Source organism: Monomorium pharaonis, chromosome 4, assembly GCF_013373865.1.
Source record: "Monomorium pharaonis isolate MP-MQ-018 chromosome 4, ASM1337386v2, whole genome shotgun sequence".
In the NCBI taxonomy this organism is placed as follows: Eukaryota; Metazoa; Arthropoda; class Insecta; order Hymenoptera; family Formicidae; genus Monomorium; species Monomorium pharaonis.
Genome location: NC_050470.1, coordinates 25,439,908 through 25,467,155, shown reverse-complemented (window position 1 = coordinate 25,467,155; position 27,248 = coordinate 25,439,908). Strand labels below are relative to the sequence as shown.

At 44.6% G+C, this 27,248-nt stretch overlaps 1 protein-coding gene across 1 annotated transcript; it reads left to right on the top strand.

Annotated features, from left to right (window-relative positions):
* The first annotated feature begins 300 nt into the window (after window positions 1-300).
* Window positions 301-5,922, top strand: LOC118645002. Its single transcript, XM_036285166.1, has 5 exons — window positions 301-2,787; window positions 2,856-2,996; window positions 3,077-3,197; window positions 3,288-3,466; window positions 3,536-5,922. The coding sequence occupies exons 1-5, from the start codon at window positions 2,584-2,586 to the stop codon at window positions 3,635-3,637; spliced, it is 747 nt and encodes a 248-aa protein (XP_036141059.1). The 5' UTR covers window positions 301-2,583; the 3' UTR covers window positions 3,638-5,922.
* Window positions 5,923-27,248: the final 21,326 nt, after the last annotated feature.

Here is a 27,248-nt window from a genome sequence, read left to right as displayed (position 1 = left end):
CTTCGGTGCAACCTTCGCGAAATTTTCGATGGAATACGCGGGCACGTGCGTGCGCGCACGGGGACCTCCCGCGGAGGACTCGACGACTGATAAAAATGTCCCTACTTGATTCCGCCTCGCTGCGAGGAGTCTCTTTCGCCCCGCGCCTTTATCTCGTCTTATTTGGTTTTACGGACGAATGACGAAGGACGCAACGTGATTGCTCTGCGCTGCTGCCCGTCGAGGGACGCATCCCGAGTGCGGTAGGTACCCCGCAAGAGTCAGTCTCCGTCGGATGATAAAATGACGAAGGATGAGACCGGACCGCATGTGATGTGCGAACACCATCCTCGTTATGCTCGCGAGCAGCATGCGCCGCATCAGTGAATGATGAGCCTCGCGGAATTTCAGCGCAGGAATCCGTACTGACTTTTCAGAGCAACGCACACGTTATTCGCGACCCTGGATAATTCGCGCAGGGAGAAATTGCCGATTAACTTTCTTCAACTGTAAGCGTTTTAAAAATACAACCGCAGTGACCGACTGGTCAAAAGAAACTTAAAATAATATAAACTTTAAGATTGAAAATAAAATTATGCGAGAACGCATTCTGCATAACTAAATCGTTAAACAATATGGATACGTGTAAAAACGTTTTTAATTTCGCAACCGTAACTGCACCGTTCTCTCCCTTTGGAGGACGAGTAATAATTCTCTCAGGGGCATCTTTCACCGGAGCTCCAATTGAACCGCTGGAATCTGCGCAGAACTCGCGGACGGGCGCATGAAAGTTCAGCCTCGGCCGAGTCGTCGTCGTCATTCTCGGGGTAACGCTGAAGATAATTTATGTAATTCATTCGGTTAATATCGGCGCGCCGTGTCGTAAAGCGTTCGCATAACCAATTTGGCACTAAAGACCCCGGCACGAGGGCCCTTTAAGGCCCCTCTCGCGGTGGGCAGTGCCATAACATTACGGGTTACGAGTCGCCCCGTCGTCCACATACGTCGCAGTCATCTTCGCCGTCGCCGTCGGTCCCCCCCCCCCCCTTGGTGCACGACGTTCTGCTAACCCTGTATCCGCTCCCCGCGTCGCTCCTTTCTTTCCAACCTTCACCTTTTTCTTCGCATTCGCCCGGGCGTCAGGTGGAGAGAAGCTGCGCGCGGCCGATGGCGGATGATATTAACATGGTAACTGGTGGCCCCAGCAGGCGCTTTATTAAATTTGTACCATAAGCAATATCGAGAGATGCGGCCGGCCCGAGGGCGTTTCAATTTGCCAGTCTGGAAATTTAAGGGTCACTCCGTCTCGCTCGTTGCTAGTTGCTACCGCGCCGCCACTACCGATGATGCAATGCGATTATTTTATCGTAATCGCAGTCATAAACTTATCACGAGTCGGAAAACATGCACTTATATCAATTTTAGTAATCATACGAAATCGCGCAAGGTTTGACGACACTTCACTACACTGAAGATTCTTAAAGATGAGCTTTAAGAATTTGTTTAACTGCAAAGAGCTACGAGAGAGCAGAGAGATCTTGTTACGGACCGCAACATCTCTCTTCACAAATCACGTACGACATTTAAGGTCGCAGCGAGTGCAAAGCGAAAGTTTCAACCGCGATCGATATTTTTTGCGACGCTAATTCGAACTCGTATCCGATAGATCAAGTATCATTGTTTATTATATTTCATGAATTAAATATTATTAGATGAAATATAATAGTGTAACACAAAATTACGAGGATTACGTCACAGAATAAAATCTGCAATACGGCAGAGTTCTAAGATTCGCCCATTCTAAAGAACGCTCCTTTATGGTATAAAATTAGTAATTTACTTCTGCCTGGATTCTCTAGACATGTTGCTACACTTACATACTTTTAAAATGCACGGATAGTGCATTCTTAAAGATTATAGAAGAATAAAGGGAAAGGTATGCGACATGTAGTCGCATGATCCTCTTACAATTCAAAATTTATTATTTACACGTTTTGCTTCATTCGTCCGCGCTGAATAAAGGTTAATTCAATGTTTCATCTGCGTCAATAAATAATGGTCGAATACTGTTTACAGCAACAATGCCGGGATATCTACGTCGCAGTCCCGGTGACGCGCTGCGGCGAGAAAGAAAGGATACGAAACGAAATGACATAATAAGATGTCGGTGCCAACGGTACCATACCGCTAATGATTACAAATGACTGGACCGATATACTTGTGCCGACCAAAAGAACGAGTTTCGTGATCGATCGGCCATAGCAATATCACTCGATTCGATTTGGAACTCGCCGGTGTCCTCACGAATTTCTCGGCCGACTTTTCTCTCGTACGGTACTATAGAAAATTCCGATAATAATTTAAGAAGAAACAAAATTTTATTAATTAGTGTTTAATTTTAATTGCCTAAAATAAAAATGGAAAATAATTAACTTTTTGAATTTTAATGAAGAGAGAAGTTAGGCATATTCTCAAAAAGAGAATGTAATTTTATCGATCCTTTTGTCAAACGCGCACGATGTTCGTTATTTACATCGATATAATTGACAATGTTAATGTTATTCATCATATGAGAGATGACCTGTAACCAAAATAGTTAGCTAAATGGATAATAAGACGAATATGCTAATCGTCAAGAAAAAACGAAGAATTTCTATTCCTAAAAATTTAAATACTATTCAATCTTGGAACATTATTGGGCCGATTGTCGCTCAAGAACTCAAGGCGTTCGATTACATTCCAATTCCATATTGCTTTGATACAAACGCGTATAAAATTGGACATATTTTTGTACCAATCGGTACTCAGGTAATAATAACATAATAAATAAATTTTTGCATCTGCTTCAAGCTGTTCCAACATTACTCTTGAAATAGATAACATGTTTTCGCCGCGTACCAGTTCTGAAAATACTCGGGCCAATCCACGATTTTGCAGTAAAAAACGAGACAAATGTCAAATGGCTTGACAAGGAATTCCGTAGTGTCCGAACGTCCGGCGATCAAATGGATTTTCGGGTAAATGTTAACGAAGTTATAAAGTTACTAAAAAACATTAATCAATTAAATTTTATAAATATTTTAAAATATATTCGTAGATAATCATAGAACATGGAAAAAATCAGCTGAGTTTTACAGGTCGTGATTATTATTTTCTCAGCAAAGCGTACGATATGTCGATTGAAGGAAACGTGGTGATAAATCGCGCAGCTCACGAAGGTGAAACACTCAAATCTTAATCGTTACTTAATATTTCGTAGAATAATAAATAATAATATTTAATAGCAATTTATATATCCTTAATCTTAGATTTATTGAATACCAAATGGATCGGACTGATAACAAATGTGATTGTTACGAGAATATTCGAGTTTCATATTGTTAGAGACATATGTGAAAGAGTGATATATACAGGCGATAGTGAACATACTATTCTTTTTAAATACGACATATGTGAAATTGATCGGCATGGGACAGTAGTAAAATCTGTGAGTTTTTACGTTAATCTTGTATTGAGAGAGAAATCTCAATGTCACAAATTTACTTTATTTCAACAGAAAACGGAGAAAATACGCTGTAAATGGTCGCCAGTAGGAAATAAAATATCAGACAGTCTCCCATTAACCAAATTTCAAAATAAAACGTCTGATAAAACATGACAATCCTTTTCGTTTGAACAATTTAAAAGATGTTTGCTAAAGCTTTTTCTCCTAACTTTTTAATTATATACATCATTCTTTATATTTATATATTTATATCAGATTACTTATATACACCCATTATATTCTATCGCGTCTCCTCAAAAGATCACAATGGCCCCATTGTCACAAAAGCTTTTTTTCCTCCCTGATGCTTATCCCTGATGTTAAACGGTGCAGTTTCTAGACCCTTCAGCTGCATATAAATTGTGACAATACAATACATTCGTCACCTTAAAATAACAGAACCAGTTCATTCCAGACGTGGTATCTTTCCGAGCGGCACGGAACAGACCGTGACACTGATGACACCGATGAGAACAAGGCGAGATACCGCACAATTTATTTCCATTTTCCGCGCGGTGTATGCGCCCGCGGGCACAAGTGCACGCAATGCAAGCACGTATCCACACACGGGTCCCGCCGCGGTAGATCGGACTCGCGATATCGGCTGGTCCCGCGGTCGGATCGTGCGTGCATCGCGCATGAGTTATTGCGAGATCGGTCGGAACGCGCGAAATTCAATAAAGTTATTTCCACCAGCGCGCGGTAACCAAAAAAAGTAACAAAAGGAGGAACAGAAGAGACGAAGAAGATGAGGGCGGCGTACAATTGCGGTTGGATTGAATTATCGGCGTTAAATTCCGCGTTTTATGCGCGCGATCGTTCGCTCGCCCTGTCAGCGCCGTCGGATGGAGACATTATAAATGTTAATTGCACGAATTGCACAGCCATCGTGCGCAACGTTGTTTTTTTTCCCTCCCTTTTCCTCCGTGTGGGTTTCATTCTCTCTCTTTCTCTCTCTCTCTCTCTCTCATCTGCATTTTCTCTCACTCTCTCTCCGCAACTCTTCTCATCTTCTTGCAACGTCGTCCCCGACTTCGCATCTTCTTTTCTCCCGCACCCCCGCCATTTCCTGTCTCTCTCCGCGTGTGACGCACCCTTCCTCCCTCTCGCACAGACTGCATTTGCATCTCAATCTCGCCGTTGATTTAGCAGTCGTCCGGGGCCATCACTCTTGCCGCGGGTAAGGTCGGCTTCAGTATTTTTAGATTAGCCGGTCGCGATATATGCGGCTTCTCGCGCAGTACTTTTTCGGGGGAGCGTAGAGTGGGATGGGACCTCTCGTCTCTTCCTTTTTGAGGCAGGAAAGGGAGTACGCGCGTCCTTAAATTGCAGACGGAGACGGGCCAGGGAGAAACCAGGAAAAAGATCCGCGAAGGAGGTCGAGTTTTGTCCTTGAAATGCGCGAATGCACGGGGATGTGTCACGGGTCAGTGACTTCTTTTTCTCTGTACTCGCGCGCACGCTCGCACTCTGGAAAACGAGTTGTCGTCCGTGTCGTGACTCGTGGAAGTCGAATTTGCGTTTCGCGGTCGTGTCCCGTTAAAAATACAAGCCGCTTCGTGCATCATGCAAACCCGTAAAAGTGCGTTCGGTAAACATATTTTTTTTTTGTATAAAAAATTAGAAGCCTTTAAGAGACGTAATGATAATTTCAATCCCTAATTAGTTAGGATTGTTGAGTCTCAAGCAATAGGCATGAGAAAACGCAGGTAAAACGACGTTTGATTCACAGTTCGACATAAGGGTCGCGACAAAGCGTTCAATTTCTCAGTTCCACATTTTATCGAGATTTATGATCTAGCTACGCATAAGGGCGTAAAAACGTCGAAATCCTCGCAGCGCCTCTTTATTTACGAAAGGGCAACGACACCATGGGTCACATAATAAAACGGCGTTTATTACGGCACAGCTCCCGCATTGCGCCCGTGCTGGAGCATCGGTCGGATACTATATCATGTTACAAGTTAACTTTTATGACGGCCCACCTGCCGCCATCTTGGAATGCGTAAATAAGCACTATCTTGATCTTAATGTACCCGCTGGAACCAGATAGCACGGCTGTGACAATCGTGGCTGCACCAGAAAGCAACAGTGTTATACGAAACTGAGAAACTAACCGAAAGCTGAATCGACATTTAAGCCGCAAGAATTGGTCTCCAATTTTCCTGAATTTACACGAAGAGATTTTTTGTCGCGCAAATTTACGCGTATGTTGATAAACTTGAGACAACTTTCTCTTGGCAACATATCAAAAGTTATATTTTATTGTCAAAATACGTATGATGTACAATACATACATATAATACATCAGAGAATTACATAATCTTTTTTTGAAATACAACATTTCCAACATTTCGAGAACACAAGTCGACTTCCTTCGCGATTTTCAGGATAAATTAAAAAAAAATTCTCTTCATATATAAAAACATCACGTTTACAATTTTCATTTAAAATAGTATACATTCATCTTTCTATCAAATTTATAGTTTGTTACTTCGTTAATATTCGGTATTATAAAAATTATATTCAGGTACACACACACGACTTTAGGAGCAATCATAAAGAAACCAACAAACGCGTATACGCCCAAACGCATAAAAGCTTATTTGCGTACAAGTAAAAGACGTCACTTTGTTCGCATGTTGACAGCCACTTGCTCAACGTACATAGAGGCGGGTGCATCTAGAATGCTGGCTGCGCAGTTGCGCCGTCGACACTCGGCACGACTTCCGGCAGGAGGGGCGGAAGTTGTCATCGGTGGAGGCGCGTGCCGGCCACGCGACCGGTCGCGCCTATATTATTCGCTTTACCTCGAACCGAGGAGAACCCCGGCAATTGACGTTAACGGGACGATTGTGCCGAGACCGATAATTACGCTACCAATCCCAATTCACGATCGTGTCCGGCGGAAAGCAAGCAGTAATACAAAATGAAGCCATTTTGGCATCGCTTATTCATCAAAATTGTTTGGGAAAGGTGAGGCCAGAAAAACGTTAGGAAAAGTCGTTTTCGTTTAATGCTGCAAGGTATAATTGCGAGAATACATTTAACTGGTCATCGGTACATCAGAAAAATATTTGCCTAACAATAATATTGTCAATTAATCTGATTTAACATCGTGTTTGTTAACGCCGGCAATGCACTCTAAAGACATGTGTGTAATAACAGAGCAGCATAGTAACGAGAGATAGTAACAATAATTGAGTCTAATTTAATACCGTCTTTATCATGAAGATTGATAAGCACGCGAACCTCAGCGGCACGTAGTATAATCGGCCTATAATAATAATGTAGCCGAGGCACAGAATGGCTGCACGTACCGTGAAATAATAAGAGCCGCGTAGAGTGCGGATAATAAGGAAGCGGATAAATTATTTTCGAATTACATGGTTAGCGCTAATGGGTCGATCGTGGCCGGTAGCTTCCCTCGCGATGTTGCGCGCTCGCTCGCGTACGCTAATAGCGTCTACCACAAATTCATAACGAAACCTGACAGATGTAGATATGCGGATGCGCCGCCAGGGCGTTACCTGTTGTACAGCAGCGCTGGGAGCGCGCGCATAAAGAGTGCATATATCTGCACGGGAGAGTCGATAATTACGAATGTCAACCGTTATCTTAGAAATCGTGCGGGTAGGTAGGTGCCACGCAGCGCAATGACGTGCGACCTGCGTGCACCTGCGCCGCGCGCGTGCCGATGCACTCGCTCTCGCAGTCACCGCACGCAGCCGTGCGAACACGCGCGCGCGCAGGCACACACGCAAACACGGAAACCGTGTGCGGTTTCCACGCGGAGCCACGAAACGTACGTTGCTGTTGCTCCGAAACAATAGTTGCCATGGTGAAAGGTAACTGGCAACACATACCCGCTCGCGCGCGCGCGACACCTGATTTCAACGGGCCGCAGACGAAAAAGGGAACAAAGGGAGCGCGCGAGACCTCTTGACCTCGGTCGCGAGAAAAGGGAGCTGCTGCTCCACTTTTCGGAGTGTTTCACGACGGCTCTTTGTCGAGCCTCGTTCGTGAGCCGGCCATTTCGCGTTGTCGCTCGGGAATTTGAGATGAAAGCGACGTCACGGCGACCGGCAGCGGCGGCAGCGGCTCAATCTCGCCGACGACAAACTGTGCTGAATTCTTTAGCGTTTCTGATGCCATGCGATATCTTTACACAACAACAGTACCTCGCTTCCGTTAACTTTGAAAAAATGCAAGAAATAAATTCTCTCGGTTCTCTCCTTTCTTTCACCAGAATTAAAAATATCTTAATTTTTGAGTGATCGTCACAAAAGTTGATTATTTTAATTCAACTATAATGAATTTTCAAGATGTTAAAACTGCAATAATTATATCACGTATATACTATATGTAGAAATGTTAATTCATAAATACGTAATACAATTTGACCCGACAAGGGGTGGGGGGGATCTAAGAAATAACCTCCATCTGCAGACCGTACGATAATAACTGGCGGACGCGATAATGCGCACGGCACACGAATTAATTTTATTGTTTGACTCCGAGCGATGACTTTTGTATGCTTATCCCACGAGGGCTCCTCTCTGTTTGAGGACCTTCCTGCTACCTGCCGGCGGCGCGGCGGTTCAACGTGTCTCGTTACGTTTCCCTTTTTTTTTTTATATATAACGGCGATACGGGTAGCGCGTAATATACCTACCACATTTACCCTTCGTCGTTGAATACGGCCGATATCGGCCGCTGAACTTCCGTTCGGGGCGAGTGGCAAAAAACAAAAGGTAAGAGGAAAGCGAGGAAAAAATCGAAATCGATTCGAGATCTGATGCGCAAATCCGCGCCCGTTCCGTTATGCCCAGCGTCTCCGGAGAAACACCTCCGTAATGCCCCACCCCGACTGATGTCGGCCGTCGATACATTCGAAATATCGGTACCGTGACGCGCGCGACCGCCATAATCCTTCTACATTTAACATCCGAACGCGTGGGTATCAACATGCAACCCGGTGACGATTTACATTTGCGATTTTCACCCTCCGGCAAAAATGCCGGCCGACAATGCCGTCGAGATATCGCCGGGATCTGGCCGTATGAAAAACGTCCTGCGCTTATGCAGCCTCCTACAGTCCGCCGACAACTATTTATAACCATCCGTATTTTCTGCAATGTTCAACGCAACGCGTTAATTCTTCACCCCGGAGAACGACAGGTATTCAATATTATCTAAAGCGATAGCACTGATGGATTCATTAGAAACTACCAGCGTTGTTATTAATATATGCGCTACCTACAATGTAGCGAAAGTAGTTGGAAGTGAGAAAAATGTAGATTCAGATAGAAAAATCAGGGGAATGCACGCGCACGATCCTGAAGTCATATAAAGTCGTAAATAAATGTGGCACAAGTTTTCTTACGCTTGGATACGCCGAATAGGATACATTTCCTGAAAACCTGCTCCGAGGTGGCGGTTTAAGGTGCACCACCACCTGCGGCCGCCACCAAGAGGTGGTGGTTACCTGCGGGGTGGCAAGGCGGCGCAGTCGAGCATGATTCCTTCACATATGCTTACGGAACACCAGCGGTCAGAAACGCGTGCCAGGAGGACTCGCCGCCGCGCCGCGCGCCGGTGGAGGGGCCCTCCGCGGAGGACCTGTAAGGCTCCTGGAATCACGCAAGCATGAATCCGCTAAAGGAGCACCTTCCGCACCTGCAGCCCCCAAGACGAGGCTCATCTACGCCAACCGTGCGTGAATCCTCGGCATATGACGCCACGTGCACAACCCTTCGCCTTATCTTTTCGCCACTTTAAAATAATGGCACTTCGCAATTGTCAAGTGACTGCTCTAGTGGCAAAACGTTGCCGTAACTTTTTACATAAAGAGCTATAAATGTCTTATGCTATCGTAGGATATTTTTAATGATAGCATATTAGATGTATGTTTTGTTACCTTCTCTCAGATTTTATAATAATAATTTTATTATTATTCTAAGGAGTTTCACAAAATATTCCTTTTTATATTTAAATAAAAACTTGAAAATTATAAACTACGTACAGTAATTGTGATAATTAAAATTCTAAGATCACGTTAGTTCTTATTTTTCTAATGCAATTCTTTATTTTATAATTTTTTAAGTTGCACGATAAAGAAGCATTCCTGAAAATGGTGGTGTTTTGCTATTCTTGCTCATGTACGTATGTAAATGCGAAACGGCAGACTGAGAGAATACCTCCAGCAGCAGCTCTTGGGGGTCAGTCGGCCATGTCTCCACCGTGGAGGGTGTTCACGAAAGTAGCGATGGCGTGCACTCACAAGACCGTGACAGACAGGTGACACGCGCCGGCCACGCGCGCCCGTTACGCCGTGCGGGCGTTTGTACATGCACGGAAGGTTAATTTGAGAATAAACAGTTGGAAAATGGACAAACATTGGCAGGGCACTTACGCGCTGACGTTGTCTTCTTTTATGGTCTTTATTCTCGCGTGACATATCAAAGTAACGCCCAATGCTCTGATCAAAACATTTATTATTTCATTATGTCATGTGTTTAATCTTTCAATGGTGACTTGAATGGTGACGTATTAAATGGATGCAGTATTGAATTATAAATGTAGTACAAGTATTTAGGCTCTAATGTATGTAAATGCTTATTAAATTCTGATAATAAAATAATTAAATATATATGTTTAAGAATGTTTGTTTTTTCAATACCATTGCTGAACCATATATGTAGTGAATCAAATAATAACAAATAGATATCAATGTTACAACAAAAGATTTAATTCATTAAATAAGAAAATACCTTTTAAATGTGATAACATGAATATTATAGTGATTCTTGAATCACATAACAGATAAATTGAAAAGCAGATTATGCTGTGCAATTTAAAAACAATCAAAGCTGCGAAGATGCAACTCAGCATTAATTAAATAATTTTACAAAGCATTAAAAGTCTAATAATTTTATATAATTTTCTTTTCAAATTTTATTTATACCTATAATAATATTTTATGTTTAAATGTTGATAGAATTTATAGAGCATACAAAAATTACATAGTAAAATTAACTAATAATAAAGTGTGATTTCTTGATAAACATTTCTCTCTTTTCGTATACAAATTTACTTGTAATAAAGCTGCAAGACCCGTCTTTAATAAAAATCGTTCAAAAGAAGTTCTTAGAGGCGATGTACTTAAAGTAATTCACGAACAGGTTTACATACTTTTATCGTGTAATCGTAGACGAGCGAATCGTGTGCGGTGATCGAGGGCAGGATTACGCCCTCCGGCGAACGGAAGTATCGAGATGCGGCGTGATAACGCGAGGTTCCAGATCGGTCCTCCGTGATGCTGAGAACCTCAGCCGGTTTAGCTGGCTAACGGATAATTGCTGGAACGCGACTTAGGCCGCTTAGCATCTTATATGGTTACTATGCACGTAAACCACATAAAGATTGCAGCTAAAAATTCTTTTTTATATCACAAAGTTGGAAAAATTTATAATCACAAGACATGCTACTTTAATCATATTATCACATTTAAGAAGCATTTTCTTATTTAATGAATTTAATCTTTTGTTGTAACATTGATATCTATTTGTTATTATTTGATTCATTACATATACGGTTCAGCAGTGCTATTGAATTAAAGCCGGATAATTTCTTCACAAAAAGAATTAAAAAATTAATAAATGAGTAGATTACGTAGAAAATAATGACAATTATGTTATTATTGAATAAATTTTGTTTAAAAAACTACTTACATTCTGTTCACAGTATTTTATAAAAAACGTTACTTTAAGATCCACGTGTAACAAAACATGCAATATATTCTAAAGATTGGATCAAGTCGACGATCAGCGACCGGCTTATTGACCAAAGGGTCAAAGAGTTCGTCGGCAAGTACCGGCAGTGCTTTCGTGGAGAATGAATCGTCCTATAACGGTTACCGTAACGTTGTTCTACCATGAATCGTGAGTTAGAATTAGATGATAGGTATCGTTGTTCTTCGATCTCGTTCAAACGTTGAGTGCCCTTCTGCCGAGTCATCCACGTGAATAATTGACCACTCGATTGTAGTCTCCAAACGAGCGGTCGAGGATGCGACAGTACACGAAACGTATTGATCATTGTCGAATTAATCCCGCTAGATAGTCGAGATGGACTATCTCGATAACCTCTTTAGAGTCAATATTCGCGGCTGTATTGTTCCTTCCGAATAATCCGACTTCGGTTTCATTATACGGCCATCTCTATGAATAGAGCATCGTGATAAAGCGAATAAATTAATTTTTCGAATACAATGCGTATTTGAAAACGTTATATATCATAACGGATCATAAGTAGCAGTCGGGGCTGTGTGCATCAAATAATAAACACTATTATCTCGTTATATGGTCTTAATCACCTGCCATAATTTAAAGCCCGCAGTTGCGCTACGGCGTCGCTCGCCGGGCGTGCCGGGTAAAAACGCGCGCGGCGGGTACAGGGAGTTTCCGTAAAGCTGTAAACCAAACAATGCGAAGGCCCGGGCGCTTTCACGCGCTCCTCCCGCGTCAATCCGCCTCGCGATCTCGCGCGGGGCGATAAACATATTCGCCTCACTCGCAGCGCGCGGGATATCCGCGAGACGTCTGCGTCTTAACGGCGAATAAAGCATGACGGCGTGTGCTCGCGGCCATATAAACCTCGGTAGTGGGTACCCGGTTGGATATCCATAAATCTATTTGATAGTAGAAAGTCCTTCCATTATTCTCTCCACTCCACGGACTTATCCGCTCGACTCTCCGACACGCGGACCACGCTCGATACGTAACTCCTGCCGGGCAATAAAGGTACGACGCGGTGCGACGGTGCGACGCTATCGTAGGTTGAAGGAGCCTTCTCTCCGAAGGATACGCGACAAAAGACGTGCGTGAACATTTCATGTCGCAGCGAGGACATTCCGTGCTAAATAATTACAGGTCATCTTACTTCTGTAGATAACTTTTGCTACATCTAAAGTCACGATATTAATTGTACGGACGCAAAACATAAAAGTTCATTTTGTGTTACGAATTCACTATTTATTGTGATTCTTTTGGGAAAGACTCAATTAGTAGTAACCCTTGCCATTTTCATGAAGAGTTGGCTTTTAATTTGCAGCATAAATTGGAACTTTTATATTTTGTATTCGAATAATTGTAGTAGCTTTGTAAAAAAAAAATGTATATGAGATTATCTTGTCAATTTAATATTATTCCGCCACAATGTTATCATTTGCACACATTTTGAATTAAATAAAAATTGCTAAAAAACGAAAATAAAGTAGAATGCGCGTTTCGTTGCAATCCGTATAATTTCAGTTTTGTGACTATACTATAATATCCTATATTGATATTATTTTAACAATAAATAAAACAATTATTGGGATGATAAAGTTAGTATTTATAATCGTCTCTTATTAATAAGAATAAGTAAACCATCATTAATGAAAAATCCGCAGTTAGTTTGCTTGCATGCCACGCGCATCAATTACCGTGATATCTTTAATATCCCGAGATATTCTCCCGGTTGATATAAACCGGCGGCGGCAGAGGCGGAGGTACCGCAAAAATGCGCGCGTTAAAGTCCCACTTCGTAACGTTATAGGCAATAAAGTGACTTTATTCCGGCAGAGCGGCACGGGGTCGCGGGAGAGTCGCCGCCGGAGAAAGCACCAATTACGGAAAAGAAAAGCATCCCGGCCGTGACAACGCCGCTGGTCCGCGTCGGAACGCGAACGGTCGCGCTGTGCGGCCGGCCACGTCTCGTCGCGGCGGGCATAAAACCATGCCGTTTATGGGTTTGATACCACCGTAATTCACAACATTGTCCGTCCGCATTATTTACAGCTCGCTTCGTTACGTGCCTGTCTCGCGGATCCCCCGATTGTTCCTCCTCCATCGCGCCCTGCGTTGCAAGGGGAGGGAGATGGTAAGAGAGGAGGACGAGATTTTTGATAGACGACGCGATCGTTTTGATAGACGCGATGCTCGTCACACGGGAAATATCGAATTACCCTGCGCCTTCGAGCGGCACGTTCCTACGACAACGTCGAACAATGCGGAATGACACTGGCGGTGCGGCGATCGTTAAGCGAGCGTAATTTAGGGTCGGTGCTACATGGACGTTGACGACAGGGTGGGCTACCAGTCGATCGTAAAGCGACAGCGAAAAATTTGCCATTATTAGAATACCGTATATACGACTAACACGCGGGCGAAAGTCAAGGCTGCATGTCTCGCGTTGTTCTACTAGAGCCATAGATATGTGCCAACTTATATACAACGTTAAAGGAATGTCGCTATAAAGACATAACTTTCTGCAAGGAGAAATGCATTCCCTATTCAAAAATGTATCACAATAAATGGAATTATACACGATATTCGTATTTGTATCACTGCTAATCGCGACGAGCACAATATTGCATAATAAAATAAATAGCATCGTGAATTAAAATTTCGGAATAATTGCACTAAAATGATATGCCGTAACGCGACTTTTGAAATAAAAATAATTTTATAAATAATTTGTCAAAAATTCGACAAATCCGAGGTATCAATATTCTACTTAAATTACTTAAAAAGGATTCTTTGATTCTTTATTTAATATCTTGCCTTGAGCGTATTTCATATTTCTACATTATAATTCATAAATTGTGTTTTGTAAGCATATAAATGAATTAGTTACATATTTAGACGTTTTATACATAATACTGTCAAGATATTTTTTTCAATTATGAAACAATACGGTTATAGTTTTACCGAGATACTATTTTTTAAATAATTCCACAAATAGTTATCAACGTTTTTAAGAAATCAATATTCCTACATTTATTTTTGTCAACGTATCTATGCATTTTCAGATTACAATTTTTATATAAGATTTCATCATCAGAAATTATCTTGTGCAAGCTTAATATTTTCCATTTTTAACGTTTATGAATGGTAAAAAAAGAAAAGATGAAACTCTCGCGCAAATGCCGGGCGCAAAAATAGTCCAATCAGTATTACTCCTTTATATCATGTTGTCGATCGTCGATGTCAGCGTAAGTAAGCATTGAATACTTTGACAGGTTAACGAGAGCGCTCGCGTTGTCCCACTGTCGTTTAGCGGTAAAATAATTACGAGGGCGGTAGCAGCCCGTGATTTCTTACGGAGAAGAAGAGACGGGCCTTGCGTGTCGCACGCGCGGGCACGTCCACCTTAGCGGGACCCAGCATCATCGCGAGGAAAAGAGAGATACGGAGCTCGCGGGCGGCCTTATGCAAAGCCAATATGGCGGGCGTGTCTGCGATGATTGAGCGAAGCGGGCAGCGTGCACCGCGGCGGTTCGACCGACCGACCGACCTCGTATTTCGTATTCATAGAATTGCCTGGGAACCGGGAACAGGCTACGTTCATTCCTCTCGTCTCCCCGCGCACGAATGCGCGGGACCTTTCGAGGCCCTGCTGCCTCGGGCCCTTCTCGCTGGGCCCCGTCGCTCTCTCTCTCTCTCTCTCTCTCTCTCTCTCTCTCTCTCTCCGGTCCGTTTAGTTTGAATTCTGCGACCACGCCGCGTTTCGTAGTTTTCGTATTTCTAGGTTCCTTTCGAGTTCCCGTTATTCCCATTATTCCATTCGATCCTCGCCGCGTCAAATTAATTGATTTGAGGATCTCTGAGATAGAAATCTTTCACGCATTTCACAAAAGAGCTAAACGAAAAAACCAGATAGCGCAGACGTTGTAGGAAACGTGAGGCTGCCCTTTCAAATAATTAGCTGCTCTATATCCACTTTATATAAACGCTCGGATATCGATAATGCGTCTCATCGGGTAGCGCCGAATAAATAAGGCAGATTATAGAAATAAATAGAGCCGTCGAGAGAGCGAGTTTTTGAAAGCGTGCCAGCGGCAGGACGAGTCGTAATCGCGATCGGAGGGGGTGAGGCGGAAGGACTAGGGAAGTGCGCGGAGCGCGCGCGTGGGCGAGGGATCGAATGTCATACAAATCGCCGGTAACCTAAGCCAAAACCAGCTCGGCTCGCGCGCGTCCGTGGACGCTCGGGGTCATCAATAACCGGCCTCTGCGCCGCTATCGGCGATCGAGCGATCTTAAACAAACGAGCGATAGGGGTGCCGGAGAATAATAAGGTGAAGAGCCTTATACGGTGCGCGAGTAGAGATCGACGACGACGTGCGGTGCAACAGCCGTGTACGATTTTTCGTCATCTCGCGCGATGATCGAGGTGCACGACAGATAAATTTTACGTATAGTATCTCGGCGGCTTGCACGGTCGTAAGCGACCCCGAATTTTGTACGCGTAGAACTTCTGCGGTCTGTTAAACTGTCTTTCGAGACGTCGAGCAGCTGAAGTCCTGAAATTGTCGACGTTTTCCTCCGAATGATATTTCGAGTAACGACGAAGAACCGGCGAGCGGACTGCCGGTGATGTAATCGGGTTTACGCGCGCCGCGCTCTAGAAAGTCGCGGGATTTTTATCGCCGAAGAAGAGATTGGCAGTGAGAGTGACTCGACCTATAATATACATCAGCGGCGACGGTCGATCGAGGATCCTCGCGCGCGCGGGGAGGGGGAGCGGCGCGCGGTAAGGAGGCCTCATAGATCGGCATGTCATCGATCGGCGAGCGATCCAAGACGGCGGAATTCGACGTCTCTCTTTCCTGTTGATCCAGCAGAACGTTGCGAAACGTTCAGAGCGGCGGCCGGGGGTAGGTAAGAGGATATTTTGCCGTGGCTGGCCGTTACTCGAGTCGCTGTTGGCGGCGAAGGCACCGCGTACGCTATGCGGCCAGTCAGGTGTGACGGAGCGCATACTAACGCGGGGGCATAGGCTAACGACTACTGCCTCCTGTAATTGTTCTTTCGAGATCGAACGAATCACGATGGATACGCCAGTGCCACCGCTGGCCTTCTCTAAAACGCTAAAGAACGTCGGCGGAAAAATCTGTTGGTGAAAGTACTGGTTATCCTATCACTAAATTCGACGACATAAAACATTTTTGTTGAAAAATTTATGTCACAATGGTAAACGGGTATAATTTCACAAGTGATTCGTACAGGAAATTCAAGTGTACAAGTTAGAGAGAATGGAAGAGGTACCTGATGCACAAAACCTCGTAAGCGTATTAGAGATTAAAATTGCGAAACACAAATCGCTCATTCCCTCTTATGAAATTACAATTGGAAATTCCGCGCGACGGGCGTTTGTCGAAGGACAAACGCGCGCGGCTACCGACTTCAGCTATATAGGAGACCGGCCAGCATTTCCCATGGGGTCGAAACTAGCTGGGAGTCGGGCGGGATCGAACGTGCTAACACGGGGTTTCCATTATCCGATTCCGCGAGAGAGCACGCCGGGGCACACGCTACAACGGTGAGAGGGCTGCTGGCTAAGCTAAGTCGGCTCGAAACCGAGCCGGGATTGCCGGCGACTCGGTGGCCCCTGTTAGGCGAGATTACAGGCCGGGACAGCACCTCATCTGCCTGGGGTCATAAGTCCCGTACCTGCCCGGAAACGCATTTTCCTACCGCGTATCGCCTACCGGGACCTCCCCCCCGTGCACCCGGGGAAATGTATCGCCCGCGCATTACCTGCCGCATTGCGAGATATTAGCTCGCGAGCTAGTTACCAGACTCCGGCGCCATGCGTCTACGAAATCTCTGACGTAACGACGTTTCGCCGGCGCGGCGCACCGTTACGCGGATTAAGCGACGGAGAGGACTTAACGAGAATCACGAGGGAACACTTCCCGCCGCAGCCGCCGCCGCTTTTAAAAGTCGTCCGCCGACTGATTGTTCCGTTCCTTCACCGTCATTAATCCTCGTGACGTGCGCGTCGGTTCTACCTGAGGATACGTGACTGAATGCGGCGCATCGCGCGTCGAGCAAGGGTGGCTTACGCAAAAATTTCGCTCGCCGTAATTGGCGATGGCAGAGAGCACCGTTGCGGCTGTTGCCGGTAAAGTGTAAGAGTCAATTATGAACCGCGATAAGGTAATTAGTGACTTGAAACGTCAATATCAATATGTAGTGTGTGTTTGTGCGGAAATAGAAAAAAAAATTACTTTATGTAGGAGAAAGCATACCGCGAATATCATTCAAGTTATTTTTTTATTACATTTCAGATTTCAGATTGCCTGATGTACCAGGTATCTAAAATTATTACAATGTTTTATTTTTTTATCTACAATAAATTATAATAAACCACTTTTGCACTGTAAATTTTCAAACTGTTTCAAAGTATCGAATTTATAAATTAAGATAATTAAAAACAAAATAAATTATTAAGTTAATACATATTTTATTAAAAGTTTTTTTCATACTTAATAACACTTTTTTAATATTAATTATAATAATTCATGCAATGTGGGTACATATTCAACAATTTTCTTCGATTTATACAGAAGGAATAAATGATCAAACGCAGCATGTACGCAATACTTTCTTCTTTAAAGACTTTTTATTATTATATCTGCATGCAATAACATGAACGTCATCGACTCTACGAAGCTATCTCTTTATTTGGTATAATAAACGAGAGGAGAAGCGGACCGAGAGGATGCTTAAGAGAAGCCGAACGATCGCCGAGCTCGTTTTCCTTTGGCGAGAGGCGGTACTTACGTAATAGTCGTTATTCCTACGCCGCGGTGGACAGTTAACCCCGCCGGGCCACGGGGCGTTACAACGCCATCGGGGCATTTCTCACCATTCGCGGAAACAATATCGGCGTTACGTGAGGAGAACATAATTTCGCGCGCAGCATTCAGCGTGATGTACGACCGAGGTTACGCACGGTGGTAGTATACTGAGCCATTAAAGCGTACACGCGATAATCGACATCTGCGTGCGCAAAACGAAGAAAACAAATTACATTGTACAAACGACGATGTATACCTATATGTGATCGTCAAAATCTGAGAAATAAATATGACATATGTGGAGAGAGCAATTCTAAAGGAGCAATATTTCGACGTTGCATCGACGCTACTGCTTTCAATTTAATGACGATCAATATTCTCCTTCGAAGACGTTGGAGCGCAGGTGACGGGGTGGCAAGTGATTCGGTTATGTTCATCCGGGGACAGGAATCGGGGCCCCTTTGACAATGTGTAACGGAGCGTAGAAAAGTACGTTACGCACGGCGAAGGAACCCCCCTTGGATCCGGGGGTAAGAAGTCACGTGGGAACGGGGGTTAATTAAGACTGGATGGTGGCATATACCTCTCCGCAGCCGGGCACAAATCACGACACTTGACTATTGTTGGTGCGGCTTTTTACTACCGCCGCTCTTTTCTGCCGGCCACCAAGAGCGAGGAGGCGAAGGGAATTGACGCTCCACGACCGTTAAGATGTTATCGTGTCTCCGTACGATCTGGAACGACATTATGCACACTAGGGGTAGTTCCTCGTTTCGCGAACGAGGGGCGCGCGGACTTTTTGTCGTGACACATTTGTCGCTTTGTGCGCTTTGCTTCTAAATCTTTGTGGCTTAATCTGGACTATCGAATTACGCATTGTTGCACGACTTGTCGTCCACGTCGTTACTCTGCATAAATATGCCCGATTAAAATTAAAATATGCAAGAGTCCATTCAATCTGCTTATCTTGTTTATCTCTCGTTCAAAATGTTCCCGCTAACGTAAAAATATTTCAGGACTACTAGAATAGATTATTTTACATTTATAAATCTGAGAAATCAAGTTTTTCTTTCTATTTTATTACATTTTGTAACATCTCATTTTTGCCATAGATTATATTTCGTGGAAAACATAATATTCATGATATTAATATACGTAAAAAATTTATATATCGCGAGTGTGAAAAACTATTACGCGATTCCGTTCTGAAATTTTGCCAGATGGTGGCTCCGCGCCGAAGCAATATCAAGATGTATCTTAGAGTACCAATTAGATGGCCGTTGACGTTCAGTTTCTTGGCAGAAGGGCTCGCGAGCCACTTGTCCGACGGCACGGCGGTTCCCGTTTTCCGTCCCTTTGATCCGCCGTGCAGAAAAATACCACCCCGCGCGACCACCCCAGAATCCCCGAGCTCTGATCGCGATCTACGCGCTCGCGTCCCGAACACGAAAATAATGAACCCGCATTAGGGGTTGCGAAGCTCGTGGATCGACATGGATGAAAGGGCACAAACGAGGGGGAAGGCACGGTCGGCGCATTGTGCGCGAGTCAAGTGGCGAGGCCTCGAAAAAGGAACCGGCATCGGCTTTTTTTCGCAACGAACGTCTCGGCGGCCTGTCGGAGTCGATCCTTGCACACTCGATGTCCCCCGAGTAAATGGGGAAGGATTAGTGGACGTTGAGACGCGATGACGACTTTATTCGCATGTTACAGCCGCCGCCGGTGGTACGGCAGCGTCAAGCAAATTTACGAGCAACGAACAAAACTTTGTTCGCGGATAATGGGCTCCTCCTTTGCAGGACAAAGACCCGCTCGTATAGCCGAATTATTTTTGCACCTGAATAGCGAGTCTGAGTTCTGCATAATGAGCGTCAACAAGTTATTCTCATTTGCACGAATAAAAATTTTAATCGTTTGTTCTTCCTCCTCCTCTCTCTCTTTGTTACTTTTCACACACGCACACATTTAGAAAATGAAAGTTTCTTTCGCAATGAAATTTATGTAAAGCAAATATCAGTTTTGTGTAAATTGATTAAAATAAAACTTTAAGTAGTATATTTTTGTTATTACGTAAACTATATTTATTGTGCCGCGTAATACGTATAACGGCACAATTATCATTGATGCTGAAAGCGAAATAAAGCTTCGAGCATTCGCAGGTAGAACAGTAATAAACATTCATATATGCCGACGTGTATCCGGGCGTGACCTCACCCACGTGATAGCGCGAACCTGTCGTCTGCTCGAGGAAAAGAAGAGAAGGAAGAAGAGGAAGAAGAAAAAGAAGAAGCAATCCCGACAAAAGCGGCGCAGCGCCATTCATCCTACGGGAGACTTTTTCATATGTTAAACGTCTTGTGTCCTGTGAAAAGGACTGTGGAGATTCGTACGAGTGAGGCGTGATACTGAATCAAACGTCTCGTAATAAAGGATGCTGCCGTTTCAAAGGACCGTGGGATCATTTTTGTGTTTAGCCCTTGGCCGTCCGCGCGCGCGTGACGCAGGAGACAAGGAAATTCGAAAGAGTTATTTTTAAGCGGCATTTCTCTACACCGTATACATATTACCGTGACGCCGCACAAAGATCGGGGAAAAATACCTCAAAAATCACGGCGTATAATTTGACCTATATATACATTTAAATCTAATAATATCGGATTTCCACAAATGGGACGTACAAAAGATGTCAACATTCCGCGGGTTGCTCGTGAAAGTTCCACCTCCTACTGATGTACCGTAAACTTTCCAACGCATCGACTACTCATGATTGCGCGTCTCAAAGGTTCACCCGATCCCCACGGTATCCCGGCCGCGAGGAGCGCTCAAGCGACCGCGGCGCACTTTTAGCTTGAAAAGGTACAAAAGACTCGTCCGCGGCAGAGTTTGGTGCTCGCGTAACTTAACCCACACTTGGCACAAAGCGCGCGCTGACCTCCGCACGCCGACCTGGAAATAGGGATCCGGGGATATCTGGTGTACCGCCGTGTACCGTGCGCGAGCACGGGAACCCAAGCTTCCTCCCTCGCGCGGTAAGGATGCTCCTCTCGCTTAGTTTAACAGCGGTAGCTATGAAAAAGTGGCGGCGGCCTCCGTCAAAGGACCCGCGTGCAAATAGACAGCGCAGCCCCGGCGAAGACAATGCAACCTGAAACGGATAGTACCGCGAGGGAGAGGCTCAAGACATTCTAGATACGATAGAGGAGCAAGGAAAAAAGCGACGGAGGATGCGCGCTGCTAGGTAGGGGCCACCTTAATCATGCTTGGATTGATTCGCCCGAAATAATCCACTCGCTCGACCAAGCAGTTTTCTTTCACCAACTTTCGCTCGCTTTTGTGGTAAACCGACGAGGCCGGTTTGCGGGTGGATTTCGTTGAAATGCTCTCTATATTGTTCTGCTATCGCTTCGCATCTTTCTAAAGAAAGACGTGTAAGATTAAGCGCGAAATACACCACGATTCCGTGCGAGTAAATTACCGTGAAATACATAAACATTAGAATAGAAGATATTATGACCCTTGTAAGTATGTAACGACCACTCGTAATGTCTAATTTATTAGGTGATGAATTCTAGTGATTACTTACGGAATCATTAGTAGCTCATCAGTGCTAGTAATGTGCTAGTACACAATAGCCGAGTGCTATAAAACATTCTTACTTTGAGCACTTAAAATCAAGGTACATTTTATAACATTTAATTATATACATATACTTCCTCGTTTCTTCTAAACATGAACATATTATTTTGTTAATGTACAGCCTCTTAAACATTTCAAGGTAATTGTTTACTAGATTCATTGTAGTTCTAATGCTAATGTACACAGTTTACATTACATGTATTAGATTGTCATTTTAAATAAATATATAATAATAAATTTTTTAGAATTTATTCTTGTATATATAACGCGCCATATTACCATTCCTGCTTCCCTTCGACATTTTTACCAATAAAAATAATAACTAAATAATGAATATTTCATAACTGTGAGTCTAGAGACGATTAAACAGCACATTGACGAATGTAATTGCGCGCGCGTTAAGTTTTCAATTAAAAATATCGATTGTTAACAAATTTATTATGCAAAATGCAAATGGGTGATTCTCTTCTTTTCTTCTACTATTTTGAAAGAAATTCTTTTTAAATTGCTTAATATCAATCCCACAAAATTGACATTTCTCATGATTTCGAGAACTAACAAATTTTACTTGCGCAACGCGATTTAGTAAATCCTTGTATCGGTTAATATCGCGGAGATAACGTTAAATGCTTACGTGCCCGAGAGATCCGCGAAAGCTCCCAGGGATCACGTCTATCGTGAATCCTCGCCCGCGGCAATCGTCGATCACGCTGCTTTTACGCTCGCACACGGACACGCATACACACGCGCGTCTGTGATCGGGCGCAGGTGGAGGCTGGTGCTGTAGCGCGTTCGTTGGCGGAACAGGTTAATCTCCGGGATTCCAGCAATCAAAGTGCCATCGCCGTTTACGGCCATAGCGCGAGATTTACCGGTAATGCGCGTCGTAAGGTAGATTATACGCAGTCGCGGTTTCGTACCGGCGGCACATAAACGACCGATTAATCCGAAAATACTGTCTTGGCCCGAGGATCCCGCCGCTGCACTACCATCGGCGGTATATCGCTCGTTCTATCCCTGTACTTTCTTCCTTTCCTCTCTCTCTCTCTCTCTCTCTCTTTCCTGCTTTCGACGGTTGACAGATGACGGCCCTCCGCTCCCGCTGGAGTTCGTTCTGGGAATAATTATGCGAAACTTTAGTGGCCAATATTCTACGGCTGTTTATTCGGCCGATAAAGCACGTGATGTACAGGCGCCGAAAAAAAAATGCTAATTGTAATGTCCACGCTAACGCGCACGCGAGGGCCGCGACCGGATGACGAAGAGGCCGCGCGCGAGCCACCCCGCGGAGGCCGCTGCTCGTTCACGCGAATCGATTCGTGGCTCCTAATCGCAAAGAAAGTAAACTGTGGTCAGCGGCATGCGGCGACGCGAGACACCCGACCGGCGTAACCGAAGTCGAATGGCTCGTTAAGAGTCGCCAATGGAATTTCGCGTGCCGATGAGGCGGACGGGGGTGAGGCGCGCGAAATAAATTCCTCCTACGAAATATCGAAATATTTTACTACACGCTGCTTTCGTGACGCAAAAAAAAAGGGATATTCGTTTTCCAATGAAATTCACTTTACAGAAGCATACGAACCAGCGTCTGCCCATCGGGAGCGTTTCTCGACACACTTGAGTGTATTCCCCTACTTTCTACTGCAGCAACGATCGCGATTCGTGTCAATCGCGCGCATCGGCGCGATATTATCGGCAGCCTCGAAGCCTCCCTGGGGCGCGGTTCTTCAATTAGCACACGCACGTTACGTGGAATAATAACCGGACTGCGGAGAAGGAAGGAACGGCGGGCGTGCAGCTTCGTTCACTTTCCGGAGAACCTCATTAACCCAAAGCCGCTCAGCCGGTCTTAACCCCGTTCGCCGCGAAGTCGCTAGCAGGTCGTACGCGATAAGCTAATCCGAAAAATTAATTCCCTTCTGTAGGGTGCCAGGTGTCGAACCGACTGTCGGCTCACATCGTGAGCCGCATCTGCGTGCGCGTGTGCGTGCACGGAGGACAAGAAAGGAGGACCGGCCGTGGCCTGTTCGCGTAATTAAAACAAGCGTGACGAGGCCTAAACGCTTCCGGTGCCCGGACGCCGTGCACACGGGGGATCCCGAGCCGGAAGCTGGATAAAAAAGTATCCAATGAGAATGCGGTGTATATTATCCCCGTGTGCACGAGGACTACAGGTCGATGACCCCCGGCACCTAACCACGTAACTTAGGAGTGTTTAGTTGATGGCTGCCTAGTAGGTTACTTTAAATTTTTCTTGAAATATTATCGAACGACATGTAACGCTTTCCAAATGAACAACGAGCAATTAAAACGCGATTAAAGCGTCAGCTATTCAAGCGTAATAAAGTATTAGAAAATTTTATCGTGAAATGGTTTCGCTAAAGTATCTAGTAATTTAACTGGATACAGATCTAAAAATAATTGGTTAGACCAAAATAATTGTGAAGAGATGACGAGTAATGTTACAAAAAATTTTAGTAGATTAGACTTAAATGAGTCCTACATAATTATTATGTTAGACTCTCTAAATGTTTAAATACTTTATGAAAATCGTTCTTTTTATATATAGTTGAGCAATTGTTTAGTTAAACATTTTCGACGGTACCAAGATTAATCGCGCAATCGTCAAAACACACACGAGTCGGAGGGTCCCTAAAGGTAAAAAGTCTCACGGCATACGAATGATGGGAAAAGTATTTTTACGATTCGCTGACTCTCTCGCCGGCACGGCACGTGGTTAAATCAACATCGATAACTAGCGCGTAGAAGCGGTGGATAGGCGTACGATCGATTAGAATGAAATTGCGCGTTCCAATCGCGCGGTAGGCGGAGGTCACACCAGGAAGGCGCTGCGCCGACGAGAGACGGAGACGGAGATCTCGAGAACGGTGGGTTCACAGGCAGTCCTATTATACTCCTTAACGGCAATCATCGGCGATTGTCTTCGTGTCAAGCCACATCAGGAGAAGGTAGCCTCCGCGTATTCAGATTTTACTAGCCCGGGCCCGAAGACGCGGCGCGTTCCCGTGTCTCCTCGTGTCATCCTCAACGAGCCTCCACACAATGATAGCATTATCGTGTCACGTGAACGTGCCTCGATCATCCTCGAAGAAAGTTAAGCGGCGCGGCGCGGCGCGACGGCGGCGGTGTAAACAGCAGGAAATCGGTCAGCCCGAGGCGGTCCGAAATCGAATTTCTCGATCGCGCGCGCATGTGAGCGCGTGAATTTAAGATTAATATGATTAGTAATGCCTGCGAAATAATTCCGAGTCGAAAAATTAAATGCAATTTACTTATAAATAACTTCGGAAACGGTAACGGGGACGGAGAGGCCCAGTATGCACAGACAATCTGGGATCGCTATCCTTGAACGCGGTATAATTTCTTATTAGCACACTTTCAAGTCACGTTCCTAATCTTTTACGAAGGAAAATAAATTAAGCGGGTAGTAAAGTGAAACAATCTATCAACAAGGAGATAATTCAATATTAACTCAGCGAGTTCTAAAGCGGCAAACTCGCAACTCCGAGAAAATTCCACTCGAGGGAATTCCTCGGGAACATCTGCGCGCGCGCGCGCGCGCGCGAGCATGTTTTCAGGTAAGGATCAATCCCGCGCAGCGGGGACAACAAGAAGTAATATATAAGAGATTCTCTCGAAATGTGACGTGCGATACACGTTGCACGCTCGATTGCGAACGTTTCGTCTTTATCCCTCCGGCTTGGACCGGACGTCCGTGGGAAGTGCAGGTTGCAACCTTCGGAGGGGGATGAAAGGACTCGTGGGGTCCGACGGATGCAGCTTGGGCTGCCGGCAACAGGTCTCGCACGACCTGGGCCAAGCCTCCCCGCGCGGGATTTCACCTTTCGTGTACGTACGTATGTATATACGTATATGCTCCAGGTACACCGCGGTCTTTCCCGCGTACAGGTGAGCGTCGATTATTCCTCTGGGTCGTGCGAAAGCGATTTCGTTGTTGTCGTAACATCGAACAGGCAGCGCGCGGTTTTCTTCCCGAGCAGAATAGATCGTTATGCGCCGTGAAATTTCTAATTACGGTGCTCGACAGTCATAAGCTGCTTCTTATTCGTTACCATTATTGTAACGTAACGCTCGGAATAAATCGATGAGTTGCGCCACGTCCCGCAAAGTTACGCCCGTCACGGGGGAAAAAATGTTTCCCGATACAACGAACCTCGCTCGCCGTCGTCCTGTCGAGACGGCGGAGACGTAATGTACGCTTGACCTCCGATACGCGGAAGCTGGTTTTAAAGAATTTCGTTGTAACGTAAATAACATTCACGTCTCCGAGACTCGATTATTGGAATTTGACTCGGATAGGTGAAACTATTTAATATCTTCCGTGAATACTACGTAAGCAAATTACTAGACTTTTTATACGATTTTTATGTGTGGTAACTTGTATGTCACAGAGATAACGGTAAAACACAATATACGGTACTCCCATAGTCTTTTTTGGTAAAATACTATAATATTATATATTTATTTAATTATGGCAATGAAATTTATATTACAAGTATATATTATGCAGTAGATGAACTATCAGAGGTAGTCGTGTACGCGATAATGAGATTATTTCGCAGTCTATTTTTCAAACGGATTGAACAGCCTTGAGGAAATGAGGGTAGGCAGCATTACGTAAAGGGTTAATAACACTCGTAATCAGTCAGCTAAAGAGGGCATTACCTGTCCAGAGCTGAATACGGTACAGTTTCTCCTCTTAGGAGCCCTACGGAGTCTTAATACAACAATATACACGCTGCATATTATGGCAGGACGTGATTATATGCCGCGCAAAAACGTAACAAGGTAATATAACGACGGACATTGGCGTGGAAATCAGTGGGTTGCTTTCACGCGACATAATAACGACATCAATCCTCACATGTGATCTACAGATAACTCGGAATTTTAATTTTTACAACTGAATATCAAGTGAATTAATTGCATAAGTTGTTTTCCACGTCAACGACTTCCCCGTAATTAATTTTCTGAATTTCCTAACATGTCATTAATGGCGAGAGAAAGAAATAAACTGCAGGAAAATGAGTTATCGAACGAATTCTACTGTCTCCTCGTTGAAAAATCCTAGTGCGGAAGGATATGTATAAAGAGGTCGGAGGAAATGTACCCGAGAATATCAAAGCGTGATCCTCATAATGGATCCATGGGGATGCATTTCCCATGGAGTGACCGCAAGGTGGTCCATCGGGTTTCTCAGCTCCCTGCGCCGGGATCTCCGTCGGCACCAGGCTCCCATGGAGTCCCATAGGCCCGTACACCTGCCCGCATGATCACCGCCCCGCTGGAAACTTTCTCTCTCCCTCTCGGTCTCTCTCTCTCTCTCTCCCTCCGCTTCCCTCCAGCATCCGCGCGGCAATCCTTGCCTGCAGTTAATCTGAATCCGTCGAACGAAAGAAATCACGGCGGAGGGAA

Coding starts and splice junctions, on each gene's coding strand:
- LOC118645002 (XM_036285166.1), top strand. CDS start 2,584: ATGGATAATAAGACGAATATGCTAATCGTCAAGAAAAAACGAAGAATT. Junction 2,788..2,855: donor TTGTACCAATCGGTACTCAG/GTAATAATAACA, acceptor CTCTTGAAATAG/ATAACATGTTTTCGCCGCGT. Junction 3,467..3,535: donor ATGGGACAGTAGTAAAATCT/GTGAGTTTTTAC, acceptor TTATTTCAACAG/AAAACGGAGAAAATACGCTG.